Genomic DNA, 17,961 nt, shown 5'->3' on the forward strand with positions numbered 1-17,961 from the left:
GTAAATGAAAATCAATAATCTCCATGTCAGTTAACAACTTTCATTTCTGATTTGACTTGCTGTTAAAATTGTCATTGTCAATTTTATGTCATGAATATTGTCAAATAGCATGGAAACATGGTTTATGTTGTTGTTGTGTGCTACTTTTGATAAAATTCTATAGTTGACTTGCGAATGCGAATACACAAATAATAGAAGTACACGATAAACTATTACTTGAACTTAGTCAGCATGGCTGATAAAAAAAAGAAAATATTTGCTCCCAAGGTTTGTTTCTTCTGTTGATAAAACATGTACAATAATAATTCGCAGCTGGTTTAAACAGCATCAGGGTCCAACAACTGCAGCAATGCACAGGAGTAGGAATAATTTATTTATGAGTTAATACGACAAAAGTGATGCATAAAAGTATACTAAACATTACAGGAAGCAACAACTCCAAGAAGGCCAGTGATTTTGAAATCTGATCGTGATACTACAAAAGATCCAAGCAAGGAGAAACCAGAGAAAGAAAAACAGCCAACTATAATACTAAAGACTAGAGAACAGAGCACACCAAAGGAGGAGCGACCCCAGAGTCCGAAAACTATCAAGTCTTCAACATCAGAAGGAGATGGCCCAAACCCTTGTAAAATAGCACAAAATGAGAGTAAAGAAAAGAAAGGAGCTGGTATGTATTGATTTGAAGTAGTGTTTTACTTTAAGTCTACCAAGAAGTAGCAGTAAATTGTATTAGATGGACAAATTGAAGATTAAGAGTTATAGATTCTGCTTGTACAGTATCAGCCCAAGATTCAGACATTTTATAATTAAGGCTCTTTTAGTATAGCAAACTTATTGACCTACTGTCACAGAATGTTTTATTTGTTTGACTATTGTTTTAAATCCAACAGAATCTTAAATATACAATCAAAATCATTTCTTGTCATACTTGAATAATCAACTGTTCAACATAGGCCTCCCTATTGTTGAACATGTTCACACATATTAACACTGTCTTACTGTCTGGAACCTCTCATGATATACTTGAATAAAATTTATTATATGTAATTTCAGACCAAAAACCTTCTCCCCCACTGAAGTACATGACACAACCTGTAAAGCTGCTGGATGAGAACTTGGAACTGAACACCAGTGCTTTAGAGTTCCTCCATGACTCAAGCACTAATTATCTAGTTGTTGGGATAATGGGTAAGCGCATCAATTTACAAACCAATCATTCAATTTTCAGGTAGTTTCTTGTATCCCGAGATACAGGATTTCATAGTTTAAGAGGCAGTAGTTATTATACCCATTTATTTTAATACTTGTAAAAGGTAGACTCTGATGTGTCTTGTGTATCTTAATGTGTCTTTTTATCTAGAACAAAGTTTAAAAATAAAACAACTAAAAACCATATAAAGTAACAGTTTATATTACCATCAAAGCTACTACTAAGATACGTATATGTTTGTTTATCTATTTTATGTGTTTGTATAAAAAGACATCAAGATTGTTTACCTTTGTAAATACCAGAAACAGATAGTAAAGGTCTGAAAATGGTTTAAATTATAATTAAAATTTACCATCACAATACATTTGAAAAAACTATGTAGGTAAATACTATGAAAAAAATCATTAAATTTTATTCTAAATCATTGCAATTTTCAGAATTCTTGGCCTTTGCCATCAATCAAAACATTGTGATACATACTGTGAAGTAGTGCATATTGCAGGCACCCTCTCCTTTCATTAAGTTCTTTGTTTAACAGTTAAAAATATAAATAAATTGTTTAATAATTACAGGAACTCAAGGTGTTGGTAAATCTATGATATTAAACTTAATTGCTACAAATGTTCATGATCAGAACCTATGCAACCTAATACTAAATTCTCATGACATACCAGCTGATAGCACATTTGACAGTAACGATATAGCTCCCCTGGAGAAACAAATGGATACACTAGAGTTTGCAGATTCGCCTGAGAAGGCAACTGAACCAAATGAAAATATTTTCAAGTTCAAAATGCAAGACATTGAGCAAATTGAGAAAGGTGTTCATTGTACTAAAGGTAAGAAATGAGGCTATCACATTTAATTATTGAAAACTGATTATATTATATTAAAATGGTTACTTTCTGTAAGGTATCCCGATATCAACTTACGAAAAATCGCAACAACACAGTTGCACATAAGATGAATAGTATTAAAATACAAGGATACAACTATACTATAAAACACCCTAATCAGGATATCAATCTTGATTTGAAAGTTATAAACTCTTCCTTTCACTGTTGGATTAGGTGCTTTGAACTCGGTACTATTGCTACTGTGTAAGCGACAAACGTTTCGCTTCCACCAAAGTAATCGTACTATCTTAATGACGATGAAGTTGTTAGCAAACCGAAAACAAATACCTATAAAATTTCAAAACCTGTGTTGCAGGTATTGACATGTATATCACAAATGATCGAGTAATTCTCCTGGACTGCCAGTCCTTATGGTCACCGTCGCTTATCGAGGAGTCCAACACAACAATCACAGCAAGAAGTGCTAACGTGGTGACAGTGGACTGTCTGCAAATCGCTTCGTATCTCATGGCTATATGTCATGTGCTAATCGCCGTGCAAGACTGGTTCACTGACTATAATTTTCTCAGGTAAACTATTAAAATCCATAAGGGCCATCATAACACGCCACTGACAAATAAACTTTTTAAAACCTCACTTGCCTAGATGTCGGTTTTGAATGTGGCTGAGGGAAAGTCCATACCTATCAATTTTAACCTCTGCGACTACCGTGATACAAACTCAGAAGTTCCAACATAGGCAGGCGCCGTTGTAGAGTAAAACCGTTTTGGTTCCAGCGACTTTCGCTAGTGTGGGATCTTAAAATTAACTAAAATGTGTATGCACACTCACATGTCACTTTATTTGCCCTGTAATAAAGCCTGATACAAATACTTAGAATTTTAGTTTTACTTACTGATGGCCTTTTGCTTGCGTATGTATTTATCTACATTCACTACTCATTAAAACCACGTACCAGTAGCACACATTTGCCTGCGCCCATATTCAGCGCAGCACATCCCAAAGTATTTTATGACAATTATAAATATTATTTAAAACTGATGAAGTGCCTAAATTCTCGAGCATAGGTTAAGTTAAACACATGAGCAGTTTTTGTCTTAGTAAAACTATTCTCTTTTTCAACGTTTTGAATACTTGCAACAGATACATTCAAGCTGCTGAGATGCTAAAGCCTTCGCTGTCAGCCTCCAACTCCGTATCAACCAGTCAAGAGGGGTCAGAGTCCACGGGCGGTGGTGAGAGTCACCCACACTTACTCCTACTACACAACCGCTGCCAACTCGAAGATTTTACTCCTGAGAGTTTGAAAATTATACAAGATCTATATAGGTGAGTTTCTTTGTTTCAGTTTTATTAACCATAATGTTTTGCATATTTTTGAAGTTTTATTTGTTATTTTTTGCTTACATTTAATTTTACTCCTAACTTCTATTTTCGTATTATCACTAATGTTTCTAAAGAGCGGACCACCCATCTAGGAATATTTTTACTCAACATTTCACGACGTAAAATTGTCTGCAAAAGTTTTATGATTGAAGAATAAACATTTTGCATTTTATTTTCAATACAGATTTTATTTTCAATTTTGACCCATAATTATAGTTTTAGTGTAATGATACACTTACACAGCGAGAAGTGTAAAGACTTTCTGTACTCGACTTCCCTCAAAATCTCGATACTTTCTATAATAAATAAGAAACTCTTATGAGATTGGTTTAAGTATTTCTTATAACTTATATACCAAGTGTCACAACGCACATTCAAAATACGGTCAGCATTATTCCTAAATGTAATACATGAGTCGTACACCACTGTTAAGCAACTTACACTAATTTCTCTTAAAAAAGTTGATCCTGTCATTCTGATTTATAAAACGTTATTACTTCAACAATCTTAAAGTATCATTATAATCACTGTCGTATTTCCAAAGATATAAATTGAATGATAAATACAAATAAATGATGTCACGTTTAATTCTGTTTAAAATTAAGCATAACTTAAAATTCCTTCAACTGCAGTACAGTGCTAAAAACAACTGTGTTGTTTTCAGAAAAGCATTCCTCAAATCCAACTTGCAACTCAACTCAGGAATGTACATGTACAGCGATACGAACAAGAATAGTTTGAACGTCGACAGCGTTTGCAAGGGGTACAGCGTAGATACCTGTGGAACGCCCATTAATCTATTTCTACTGCCGGAAATCTACAGTGACTTTGGTAAGTTCAAGGCTGTAATGCCAAGGCGATTTAGTTCAGAACTCGAGCTCATTTGTCTTCGAGACGTCGCCTATAAATCAGACTGTGTCACGCTAATTTGCTTTTTAAATGTGAAAAAAATATATAGGGAATGATATCAATTTACCTTAAATGGTAACTAAAGCAAGTTATTTTTTGCATGCTATGTAGCATGATAAGAAATGTATCGTGGATTATATAAGTAACTATTTTATATACATTATTTAATAGTTTGTTGTCACAGTACAATTTGGTACTGTGCTGTATTTCCAAAGATTAAAATAAATGCATAAATACAGCCAGGATTTAGAACTGGCATTGGATATCATACATTATATGTTAATCCTATGCGGGGATCCAACTGTTCATAAGCAAATTATCAAAGATTATGATTTCCGCTTCTGCTTGATTAGTATTAGATATAGCAGTAATACCACACGACTGTTGAATGAATTCCATTAAAAAGTTACGATATCTTTGCAGATAACCGTGATATATACAGGGGCCATCCAGCATTCGAACAACTAGCGAAACGTCTTCGTTGGATGATACTCGGCGTCAACAGACATCAAATTACAAACGTACCTAACCTATCTGAAAAAGGATGGTTCCATTTCTGCAGCAAGGCTTGGGAAACCATAAGAAAGTGCACGTTCTTCATGGAGTACGAAAGGTTCCTACCGTGATCTCGCATAGAAACGAATTAGGATTACTCTATATCAGCACAGATATCGCGCAGGTGTACGCCGCAGCTGTATAGATAAGAAATTAAAAGCGATTAGTCGTTAAGTATAATATATTTTAATTCTAAACAGCTGACGGAAAAAAACTGAATGTATAATTATTATTATTGGCGATTGGACCCAATAAATTGACCATTATGAAAAGATGTATTTTTATTATCATTGGTAAACGCTGTCTATGAGCGGCTTGCGTCTTTGTTCTGGTGGTTTATACGCGTGTTGGTAGACGCTCGCTAGTCTCCAATGCTCCGGATAGCCAGTCGCATTAGCGTCTCGCCAAATGCTAAACGGGGGCGCTAAAGTTGGAATGGTATACGACTTCTTAGTATAAGGATGACGCATCTTCGGCATTTTTACTCCTTTAGAATCAGTGGAGCCAGTCACGCTCTGTACTGAATTAGGATTACCAGCTTTAAATGCAAATTTGTAGTCATCCTTTTGTTTCGTGTCGTGAGTTAATTTTACGCCATTACAAGACAAGCAACTTTTGTGTTTAGGATTCGTAGAATCGCTATCTTTAGTCGAACGTCGTGAAAACTGTTGAGTATCATTTGGTGAGCTGTGGTGCAACTTTCCTTGAGCTAATGGAGTTTTCTCATAGGACTCTAAACTATGACGATTGCGATTTACGTCAAAGTTATTATTTTTGGTTTTGGTGTTCCATGCATCTTTTATTGGATGTAATTTATCTGGCCTGCCATTGTCACGGCTAGACTTTCGACTCATCTCACTAGGAGTCCCGCAACCGTGAATCCCATCGCATTCGGTTTTCTTTACAGATTGTCCCGAACTCTTCCTGCTAGACGACGCAGATCTAGAACCTTTCTCATTTCCGGCAACATGTTGTGGGCAATATTGCACTTCACAAGATTCGCGGCGCCTTTCTTTAGCCATGTCCTTTTCAAAATATGGTACTGGGTGGTGACCAATATCTTCTACTAGACGGTTTTGATTGAAAATAGGATTAGTGTGACCTATTGTAATGCCCTCTGATTCTTCTTTGGGAGTGTGTACCATTGTAAAAACGGCTGGCGCTTTTGATCCATTCGAACCATCAATGTGCTTTGGTGGTCTGGGCTCTCTCTTAGGATCGTCTGGTCTAAAATCCCAGCAAATTGCGAGATCCATCAGTGACATTGGCTTTTTGTATTGTCCGCCTAGGTCTGGACCAGATGTAGAAGGCCTTTGGTCTACTTTATCATTATCAGCTTTCTTGGCGTCGCATGTTTTAGGCCTGTGAACACGCATTTTTGTACAACAAGTAGGACCAGATGCCCCGTAACCTTTCCAGCCGATAGCGTAGGGCTTGACGATGATATCTGAATCTCGGTGTTCGGCGATTTTAGTCAAATTTCGGTATCCTAAAGTATCAGGTAACGGCTGATGCTCCAGATTTCCGACATGCATTTTCTTCGCGAATTGAAAGTTTTGTGCGACGTTAACTTGAGGTAATTTAGGAGTTCCGCTTGTTTTAACTTCTCTCATATTCTGTTCCCTAACTCGGTCATCTTTTTCCGCGTTTTCAGATACTTTCCTCCAAAACTTATGGGCGTCTTCCTCCTGAGGGCCGTGTAATTGTTCAACAGCGTCTTTGACCAAAAGTTCGTGAGTGTCGTGCCTTTTCTCTGGATCTGTTAACGCACCAGGTATGTATGGTGTGCGACCGTCAGAATCAATAGGTTCTTTTTTATCATTTAGCTCTAGCGGATCGTCCTTGTTAACTTCGCTTATAGCATGATTTTCCTGATCTCGGTTACTTTCCTTTGTATGCTTCTGATCATTTCTAGCCTCAGATTCCTTCTTTGCAAAGACATGTAAAAATTTAGAACAACAAATTTACACAATTGTAAAGATCATAGCAATGAAATAAATTTCCAAAAAATATGTTCATTTACGCTACTGCAAAGTGCTTCAATTAATAATTCGAATGATTCTTTTCTTTTTGTGCTTGTGAAACGGGCATTCGTGTGGCTGAAATAAATAAAAAACAGTAAAATTAAGCTCTATGCTAACTGCTACAAGTGTTTCTGTGGCTGAATAGAAAGAACAAGAAAGAGGTGGCGAATAGAAAAGATACGTTCGTATCTATTAAAATAAGTGCTCTCAGGTGTTGTTAAAGCTAAGTAGGCTACATAAAATACATACCTAATACGTTGGCCAATTATATTATCAAAATCCGTTTACAAAATCCTGCTGATTTAGATATCTAATAGCAGCTAGAACTACTTGTTATTGTTTCACTACTAGGCAAAATCATAATATCTCTTATTGGGCCAGAAATTACTTGAAGCTTCAAATATACCTACTTCCTAACTTTCGTTGACCTACGACAATATCGCCGAAGCGGTAGATGAAGCTAATCTTTTAATAGGTAAATAGCGAAATTTAAAAGATACTTTAAAATAAAAATTCAGAACTTGAACTCCATCAAAACTTCCTTAACGACGAAGTACTGTTATTGTCGATTACATTTTGAAAGCCCTTGAATGTTATGTAAGTGCATACGCTATACAAACACTGCTTACTGGGATTTGAAAAATGTGGGAGAAATTGAAAACCGTTACAACTTATTGTTGATACTTGGCAGGCACGAAAACAAACACTGTAATTATCAAATGCCATATTCGTGTTTTTGTATTTACGTTCATTGCAATGAAAATTTAGTAGGTATATTAGAAATGTAGTTCAATTCGCGTGAACGTAAATAAGAATCATTTGAAAAGAGGTACAGATACATTAAAAGTCTAAGCTGGTAAGTTGATGAAGATCATCTATAAAACTTCGATTGGCCTTACCACATACATTTTTATGTTTGCGTCACTGAATAACAAGTAAACTATTCTATAATAATTGTTAAAGCATACTTTCAACAAAAGACTAAAAACTGCCTACTACAATAAAAGTTTCATTACTACAAGCTACGAATACAACTACCACCAACACTGACCTACTTAGCATTTAAAAAGTTTCAAGGAGACGTATGTGGTAATGACGTCACAACACACAAACAAGAGCACGTTTCGTCACCGTCTACCAGTCTATGGTGGTCGCGTGTAACCTTATTCACTCACTTGAAACGTCTGCACGTCCTGCGATTCAACCTTTTCCTCCTCCTGTTTAGCTTTGGCGCGTTTGCCGGCGCGCAGGCGCGCTGCCGCCGCAGCCTTTGGCCTTTGAACGCGGAGATTCAACCAGTCTGGAAATCTACCGTCTGGCGGCTCTTTCGCTAACTCCTCGGCTGAAACGAGACAAACAACACTACACAGCTAGTTCTGTACCCTTTTACTTCATGCCATTATTTAGGCATAGGTTCAATTGTATGCGCATAATACACATTACCATTATCATATATGACCTGATAACGTCTTCGAGTACAACAAGATTCGCGTGCAGACATTAATAGGTCATCGATTTTAACGAAAATCTATATTTATGCAGTCATTGAGCAAATCGTAAGTAGCGAAATATTCGGAACAGTCACTTAACTACTGCGTAACACGATATTTTCACGGAGAAGGAAGTGTTTTGCGTGTATGTTGACAAATAAATGACGAAGCTTTATGTCTTTTGTCAAGGTCGAACAATGATTATACCAATTATTCGCAAAAGTTTCATAATTTAGCAGTAGGATCGTAATTCGCTTACCGACTTTTCTTGTAATTTTCCTTGGGAGCTCCCACGTGCCGGTGTAATGACCGAAGCATCGCGACGAGCCTCTTGGAGCCCCTGGTAGGAAGTGTCCATTTATGTCGCATATTGGCTTGGGATCGGGACGGTATTCCAAAGGCCTCGCCCTTGTTGGCGCCCATCTTGGGACCTGCCAGTTGCCTAACCGCTTCGGCGTCGATTCGCTGTTGAACTGTAGATGCAAAATTGTGTATTAAACTATATGCTATAACCGCATAAGTGATTCGATCACAGGTTAAGCTATGCTTGACGCGGTTGTTCCGTAGATGGGTGACCATCTTTGTCATAGCGAGTTCCTCCGTGTTTCGGAAGGCACGTTAAATTGTGGGCCCCGGCTGTCATTCCTACATCTTTGACAGTCGTTACAGGTAGTCAGAAGAAAAATTCTGACAGACAATCTAACCAAGGGGTATCATGTTGCCCAGGTAACCGGGTTGAGGAGGTCAGATAGGCATCGCTCCTTGTAAAACACTGGTACTTAGCTGAAACCGGTTGGACTGGTAGCCGACCCTAACATAGTTGGGAAAAGCTAGGCCGATGATGAGTCATTTTAAAGGTAGTTGGCACAAAAAAGTCATTACTTTACGAACGACCTAGTACGGACTTGTAGATATGCGTAAGCATTGCTCCAAATATCTAGGTACTACTAAACTCAAGGCCAAATTTTCTGTCATAAAATTAAAGTAATTAAGTACCAAAAGAACCTCATAAAAAATATCAAATATCGGTTTTCCCTCTTTTAATCACTGGTAAGCCTACGTTACTATTTCAAAGGGCTGTGTCACCATGATTATTCAACGACGGCTGACACGCGCTTGTGGTGTGAAAGCACGTGGCACGCATAATTTGTAATGAAACATTAACATACATCGTCTGATTATTATGAATCAAATAGTAGATAAAAAAATAAAAACAGCCTTTGAAGCATGCCGGAACATGAATATGATTCAAAGTTGTTAAACACAGCTTTAGGTTGCTAACAGAGAAGCCGCAACCGTTATAATTATTATTATTATATTTTCTTAATTCAGAAAAGATGCTCTAATAAGAGCGTAACTGTATTTGCGACCTAGGCCTTTTAATTTTATAGTGTAAGCCAAGGAAAATATTTACATGCTACTGTCTGCGAAATCCTCAGATATTCTAGTTTATCGCCCTATTAAATTCAACCCCTTAACTTATTTTTATCAACAATACACTTGACAGCAAAGGGTGTCTAAAAACCGAAATCATTATCTTTTGTCACTTCGATAAGAGGTCTTCAAACTTTTTTATAAATAATCCCTTAAAGTTGAACAATGGTTGAACACCCGTCACGCATTGATCAGGTGTCAACTCACCCCCTGTTGAGCTAGCTTCATAATAATCATCCCCTCAACAAAGGGTTGCAAATTGTTATTTACCCCATACATCACTCGCCCATTTGCCTAAATTATAAATGCCCGCAATAATTTAGAATTATCTTGTCAAATATTGGATTAAATTTTTCTAGTACGCTCTTATTTTCTGGGCACATTTTGATTTGTTATTGTTCTTTATTGTGTGAAGATCTGGTAGGACAGAACGTATTTTCACTAAATTCCGTAATAAAGTTATATCCTTTTTTTGGTTAGGCGGGGAATCCTCATGGACACACGCTCCCTCGGAGGAAGTTGCCGAGTGTCAGACTCTAACTAAACCTGAACCGCCGTGACACATCATCCGCGTTTTTGTGACGGTGTACAGCAATGCGTTGCAATCCTTCATACACATAAACTTATACCCTACTCTCTGATAAAATTGTATGTTGTTCAGATATTTGGCATATCAGTAAAAAAACGGGTCAAATGCTCTTGGTTTACGAGCGATTTGACCTGCATTCAAACACGCATGCATGTTTCATGTGAGTTTTACAAAAACAAAATTACTGGTTGGTATTCACAAACTCGTTACACGAAGCATGTGATGGCAGTCATTACCTTGTACCTGCTTCCTTAAACAGCTGAAACTAAATCTAAGTAGGGAAAAGCTATAAAACTAAGTAGTTACATATTATTTTAGATTCCTTCTCGAAATCCAGTCTCAAATGTAAACTACTTTAGCCTGTGTTTGTAAAACTGTCAATATGCCTAGGTATATAATGAATACTGATAGTTGGCATTGGGGACGCAAAACTTTATACCTTAAAATGCCGACCCCGATACAATGAATCCAGCCAATTCCTGTAAAGTATTTAACTGGCTTAGATTAATAGTTAAGTTAAAATATAGGAGTTGGACTTAGATAGTACCTAAGACATCGCGTGGCAAAGAATATTTTCAAGTACAAAGGCAATATAGCGATGTAAGTGAAAGGTCTCAAAATAGAAAAATAATATAAAATTATTGAAGTATTGCATGACTGATGCACTCAAAAATTTATTGCATAGGTATTACTTAGGCTGATCTTGAGTCTTTATTTGAAAGTAGTGGTAAATTATAATTAAATGGGATTTTAACACGCAGCTAACAACCGACTAATTGACCATTCTTTGCTTTTATTGAGGACAGTAACGAGCACATGGTTCCCTACCACAAGCTTGTAAGCTTCAATAAAAGAAGCAATGATTGAATTAGAACATTTCAAATACTACAGTTGATGTAAAAAAAACAATATCGTTGTCTAAAACCGCCTAAAAATATTGAAGCCCGTATGTTTCAGGTCGATATATTTCTTGTTAAATTCATGTAACCACATGGTCTAAGAAAACAATAGCTAGAAATAACAAGTAGTTGATAACAGCCGTGTAGCGACGGCTAAAGAATACATATGTCGCTACCCCTTCTTCCAGTGGGTGTCGTAGAAGTCGACTAATGGAGTCAAAATGCACCGAACACCAGTGCGAGAGAAGGAAAACTCGGAAAAAAAAAACCCTCTATCAACCCGTCTGGCCAGCGTGATAGCAGTAGGCTAAATACCTCTATGGGCAGCACACAAAAGCCACGGCCCCTAGTTCCCGGCAGTCCCGCTATTCCCGGTCACGGTGGCGACCGTGGTTACGGCGGGACAGGGGGTGCGAAGAATCTCCGGGTTACGAGAGGCCACCAAACAAATCTGACTCTTGCGACGTACAACGGCCGCACGCTACGGCTTGACTCGCATCTGGCGCAACTCGAGGTGGAACTTGGGAAGATTAGGTGGCACATATTAGGGTTATGTGAAGTTCGAAGAGAGGGGGAGGACACCATAACCCTCGAATCAGGTCACCTAATGTACTTCCGAGAGGGAGACCAACAATCTCAAGGTGGCGTTGGGTTTCTGGTTAATAAGTCCCTAGCTGATAACGTTGTGGAGGTGTCTAGTGTGTCGAACAGGGTAGCGTACCTTATCATAAAGCTCACCGACAGGTATAGCCTTAAGGTCGTGCAAGTGTACGCACCGACCTCGACACATTCAGACGATGAAGTGGAGGATATGTTTGATGATATATCAAGGGCCCTCCACTTCACTACAAAGACCCATTACACCGTTGTCATGGGGGACTTTAACGCTAAAGTGGGAGTACAGATTTGCGGCGAATCGGCAGTAGGATCCCATGGATTTGGAAGCAGGAATCATAGGGGGCAAATGCTCGTCAACTTCCTCGAACGCGAGGGGCTCTTTTTGATGAACTCCTTTTTCAAAAAGCAGCCTCAAAGGAAGTGGACGTGGCAAAGCCCCGACACTATGACTAAAAATGAGATTGACTTCATCATGACGAACAAGAAGCACATATTCAGAGACGTCTCCGTGATCAATAGGTTTAATACCGGGAGCGATCACCGACTTGTCCGAGGCTCTCTGAATATCAACTTCAAGGCCGAACGTTTCCGTCTGATGAAGGCCAGGCTCCGACCAACACTGTTCCAAACCATGACAGGATCTGAAACGTTCCAGTCAAATTTGGAGAACCGATTTGCCGCCGTGGAAACCACAACAGACGTTAACCAGAACCACGAATATGTGGTTCGGATCCTCAGGGAGGAAGGTTCGAGATTCTGTAACATGCAGCGTAAGGGCAGGAAATCAAAGCTTTCGGAAGAGACATTAGGGCTTATGAAGAAACGACGTGAAAACCCGCCTGTCACTTCGTCAGCTAAGCGGGCTCTAAACCAAGAGATCAACAAGCACGTACGACGCGACCTCCGGTGCTCCAATACTCTAGACATTGAAAGAGCAATTGAGCTGAATCGGGGGTCAAAGGTGTTCGTACAATCTCTTGGAAGAAGCCACTTGACGAAGCTGACCACAACAAGTGGAGAAGTCGTCTCTTCGGTGCCGGCAGTCCTTACGGAAGTGGAAAATTTCTATGGCCGGTTATACGCATCGCATGCATCTCGACCTGATCCCGGAAATGAGGATCCCAGAGCCACATTAACACGCCATTTCACCGAAGACCTGCCAGAAGTCAGCAGTGGCGAAATCGAGATCGCTCTGAGACAGCTCAAAAATGGAAAAGCCCCTGGCGAGGATGGCATTACAACAGAGCTATTAAAAGCAGGAGGAAACCCCTTACTAGGGGAGCTCCAAAAGCTTTTTAATGCCGTCCTGTTTGAAGGGAGAACTCCAGAGGCGTGGAGTAGGAGTGTTGTCGTCCTGTTCTTCAAAAAGGGAGACAAAACCCAGCTGAAGAACTATCGACCCATTTCCCTCCTAAGCCACGTCTATAAGCTGTTCTCAAGAGTGATCACGAACCGACTTGCGCGAAGACTCGACGAATTCCAACCGCCGGAGCAGGCCGGGTTTCGGAGCGGATACGGCACCATAGACCACATCCACACAGTGCGGCAGATTATACAGAAGACCGAAGAGTATAATCAGCCCCTGTGTCTAGCATTTGTGGACTATGAGAAGGCCTTTGACTCGGTGGAAATCTGGTCTGTTCTGGAGTCCCTGCAGCGTTGTCAAGTAGATTGGCGATACATCCAAGTGATGAGATGTCTTTACGAAGCCGCTACAATGTCCGTCCAAGTACAGAATCAGCAAACAAGGCCCATACCGTTGCATCGAGGAGTGAGACAAGGGGATGTTATTTCCCCGAAATTGTTCACTAATGCAATGGAGGATATGTTCAAGACGCTGAACTGGAAAGGACGCGGCATCAACATCAATGGCGAACACATCTCTCACTTGCGATTTGCTGACGATATTGTCATCATGGCGGAAACGCTGCAGGACCTACAACAGATGCTGAACGGCCTGGCTGAATCTTCTCTACGCATCGGCCTACGGATGAACTTGGACAAAACCAAGGTCATGTTCAATGAACATGTTCTACCGGAACCGATTGCGATACACGGCGCCGTTCTCGAAGTTGTTCAGAAATATGTATACCTCGGGCAGACATTGCAGTTAGGTAGAAACAACTTTGAGGACGAAGTGAATAGGAGAATTCAGTTGGGTTGGACTGCATTTGGGAAGTTACGTCGAGTCCTAACATCGTCGATCCCACAGTGCCTAAAGACAAAAGTCTTCAATCAGTGCGTCCTACCTGTCATGACTTACGGAGCCGAAACGTGGACACTGTCGGTACGGCTGGTTCACAAGTTTAAAGTCGCTCAGCGGGCTATGGAAAGGGCTATGCTCGGTATTTCTCTGAGGGACCGCATCAGAAATGAGGTAATCCGTCAGAGAACCAAAGTCATCGACATAGCCCACCGAATCAGCAAGCTGAAGTGGCAGTGGGCTGGCCATATTAGCCGAAGAACCGATAACCGTTGGGGTAAACGAGTTCTAGAGTGGAGACCACGCCTCGGCAAACGTAGTGTAGGACGTCCTCAGGCACGGTGGAGTGATGACTTGCGCAAGACGGCTGGCAGGAGCTGGATGCGAGAAGCCGAAAATCGATCTCAGTGGCGTGCACTTGGAGAGGCCTATGTCCAGCAGTGGACTTCGATAGGCTGATGATGATGATGATGATGATAACAGTTATGATCGGAATAATATACAATAGTGACTGATTGACTTATAGCGTGTTGAGTAATGACATCAATTTGTTGTAACGTCTCTGAACTTCATCATTTGTCTTGGTACAGACTAAAGAGTCACCCATATTTAAATAGCTATTCGACTGAAACCTCTGCTTACGTAAGTTGCGCCATTGGTTTTTTGCATCGTCATCCTTTTGGGCTAAATATAGATTCCTATTGATATGTCTAGTTTGGTCGACGAGGTTGACGAGGTTTAGGTCGTCAAAAGAGCAGGCGAACACTTGGGCACACCAGCAAATGCCCGAAGTGGATGAAGTACAAGACACCGTATGTAACTCCCAAAAAAAGGCGTTAGGTACCTACATATAAAGTACTATAAATACCCACAATGCAAACGCAAAATTTAATTTCTTAAATGTAGTGAAAATATGCAGCAATTACCACTAACGAAAAAAAGGCCATTAAACATCGTTGTTTTCAAAACAATTCGTTATTATTTTCACGAGTAACAGCAGTAGGACCTTAGTCAATTCACCGCAACTTTTCGATCATAGCTTTTCCGTTTTTCGCAATAAAAGTACACACGTTCGTGGGTTATTCCGTTCGACAAACTCCATGACTTTGATAAATGTCTTGTACGGAAATAACCGACTATTTTAAGTTGTAAAACTTAAGGTCGATTGTTAAACATCTTTGCTTCGGGCCCGAGTTGCGGCACGAAACTGCCTCGCCGCGTTTCCGGTGACAATCACGCACTCGTTAAGTCTTGTCAAGTCAAACCTATATCTACATAAACTGCAGTAAACACTACACACATATATAGATAGATATTGCAGTGAAGAAGTTATTCTGTTCAATGAGTTTCTTGCCGGGTCTTATCCATATAAGAAAGATACTTTGAAACCAGGCACCTGGAGTCACTACTGTAACGTTTTTTAGTGCCTGGAAAACAGCCTATTTGAAATAAAAACTTTTGATTTAACGATGACGGAAAATAAGGGTGTTGTATGCCTGACGGGGATAATATTTCTCGAACGGATTGCGCGATTTCAATGGATTTATGTGCGAGTGTTCTTGAACTTTTCCAATGAAAATCGATTGGGTTCTTTAAAAGTTGTGGGGGTGTAAAAGGGAAGAATAACCGAATGTGTGGGGACTCAAATGAAAGTGACTGAAATAGAATATTTTGGTATGTCTTCAATTGTTGGTAAGAAAATGAGACATGGGAACCCGATTTTCAAATCAGACTATCAATAACCAGATCTCAGTCTGCAATTCTGCCAAAATTAAATAATTTGTCAATAAGATTAGTGTCAAGAGTTTTACTATTTTTTTTTCTTGTGAGCCCAACCAAGACTCTGTTATTCTGTCAAGCTTTTTCGACTTGGTTTCAAACAACAAGTGTGCGTTATTCTATTGTCACTGTTGGGGAAACTAGCAATAAAACACTACCATTGTATTTTACTGGAATGCTAATTTCAGAAATATATAATAGATTTTCGTATCAAAACAACAATGCACAAAACAATTTATAGCAAATACACGAGAGCTATTAAGTAAAGCCCACCAGCCCGAGGTGTCAAACACGGATTAACATTGCATACAAATGCCGTAAAAAATTATCATTTGCGCACAAATAAAAAATCACCCCTCGTTCCAATGACCCGCGACAACTACCACAAAAATCACAATTGTAAACCCTATCGTGTTAGAAATACGGTTTATATTCATTTGTTTTAAACAACCAAGGATGTTTGCGATGTAATTGGATGTATCTAACTTGGATTAAAGGAATTACAATTTGTAAGTAAGTAAAAAACGTTCTGTATTACACTTTACTAGGGGATAGTAATGTGAGTTGCAGGTGCACTGTTGTTAGAATCAAGGGGACTGAAATCGTCGCACTAAATGGACATTTGTGAAACAGAACTCACTTTTGCTAGTCAGTAAGAACATAGAAAAAAACAATTCACTATTCTAGCTATATAAACATTCAGGTATTAATTAGGATGACAGTGGAGTCATTGACAATTTTTGGACTACAGTATAAGGAAATGGTATTACATATTATTTGAACACGTTTTATAGCAACATGGTTTAGATTCTACAGAAATTTAGAATCGTAAGAACAAAATCAACATAGTTTGCAGTAATCAGCATCGTGTATAATAAGCTTATAACGAAAAAAGAAGGTTGGAAACCAAAAAAACGTCTAAAAAGAATTCAATAAAAAAACCTTCGAAAAATCGTCAAAACTATTCACAGTTTACTTACTTGACCACTATCGAAGTTGAACGCCATGCTTTAACAAATATCAGCACTAGAAAATTACAAATAACTCCAAAACGTTGAATTAAATATCACAGCTATCTTATGCACGTTGCGAACGTCAAAAATCTAATATTTCTGTCAAATTCCTTTCGAAACTGCAGGAAGGCTTCAATTGTTTGTTGGAAAATGGGAAAAGTCTATTGGCCCAACTGCGTGGTCGTTATGGCAACGAAAAAATTTTCACGTGTGTTCACTGCGTAGGCTGTCTAAGGTTCATTGCCTCCCCTGAAGAATTCTTGCATGCGCTTCGAACTCATTTACACAATACCGTAACCATGACACGAAAATTGTATTTACAGTTGACCTAAACGTTATTTAACCTTTTCTTTCAACTTTGCTTTTGAACTCTGCACTATCTAGTTTAGTTGTTGGAAGTTTGACTGATTGCTATCTGTCGTGCATTAGCATAATAACCCAATTATTTATTCGTAATTGTAGTGTAGCTTGCAAACGGATTAACATCTTTTGTGATGGTTATAATTACGCTATGAAAACAAACTGATCTGAGACATGAAAACTTTTTGTTTGTTTTCTCTTTGGTTGTTATTTAATCCGTTTTATTTTATGTTGCACAATACGAAAATAGGACAATTATTATCGTTGAATTGGTGAATTAGTCTTAGGTAATCGTGTTATGACAAAATAAAAACCTTTTAAAATGGATCCATTTCAGAGCGCCATGAAGTTTCGTTAAACAGCAGTATATTTTCCTTCATAATATTTAAATATCATTAATTTTGAATTAATCTTTTTAATACTGACTCATAAAAGCTCACCTCTTTACTCACTTCAAATCTGTTATATGTAGTGTTTGTTGCCGAAACTGAATAAAATCAACAACATTACATAATAGAGTATCGCTACCGACTTATAATTGCCAAAGCATAATAACGGAAATCAAAATTATTGCTTTATTTACATCGCGTGTTCTGTTGCGACGTCGCAATAAAGAAAATCAGCGTTTGCCG

General features: G+C 38.8%; 3 protein-coding genes across 3 annotated transcripts; 1 reads left to right on the forward strand and 2 right to left on the reverse strand.

The window, feature by feature from the left end:
* The first annotated feature begins 72 nt into the window (after nucleotides 1–72).
* Nucleotides 73–5,192, forward strand: LOC113496102 (protein SMG9-like). The gene is made up of 8 exons (XM_026875216.1): nucleotides 73–267; nucleotides 427–670; nucleotides 1,057–1,191; nucleotides 1,786–2,052; nucleotides 2,426–2,639; nucleotides 3,214–3,399; nucleotides 4,121–4,287; nucleotides 4,789–5,192. Exons 1-8 carry the CDS (start codon nucleotides 232–234, stop codon nucleotides 4,989–4,991), a joined length of 1,452 nt encoding a protein of 483 aa, XP_026731017.1. The 5' UTR covers nucleotides 73–231; the 3' UTR covers nucleotides 4,992–5,192.
* Nucleotides 5,193–5,198: 6 nt separating this feature from the next.
* LOC113496103 lies at nucleotides 5,199–6,547 on the reverse strand. The gene has a single exon (XM_026875217.1). The coding sequence runs from the start codon at nucleotides 6,531–6,533 to the stop codon at nucleotides 5,208–5,210; it is 1,326 nt and encodes a 441-aa protein (XP_026731018.1). The 5' UTR covers nucleotides 6,534–6,547; the 3' UTR covers nucleotides 5,199–5,207.
* Nucleotides 6,548–6,942: 395 nt separating this feature from the next.
* Nucleotides 6,943–17,335, reverse strand: LOC113496106 (protein Flattop). Its single transcript, XM_026875222.1, has 4 exons — nucleotides 16,937–17,335; nucleotides 8,694–8,907; nucleotides 8,120–8,286; nucleotides 6,943–7,019 (listed from the first exon to the last, which is right to left on the reverse strand). The coding sequence occupies exons 1-4, from the start codon at nucleotides 16,961–16,963 to the stop codon at nucleotides 6,960–6,962; spliced, it is 468 nt and encodes a 155-aa protein (XP_026731023.1). The 5' UTR covers nucleotides 16,964–17,335; the 3' UTR covers nucleotides 6,943–6,959.
* Nucleotides 17,336–17,961: the final 626 nt, after the last annotated feature.

This window comes from Trichoplusia ni, chromosome 7, assembly GCF_003590095.1.
Source record: "Trichoplusia ni isolate ovarian cell line Hi5 chromosome 7, tn1, whole genome shotgun sequence".
Classification (NCBI taxonomy): Eukaryota; Metazoa; Arthropoda; class Insecta; order Lepidoptera; family Noctuidae; genus Trichoplusia; species Trichoplusia ni.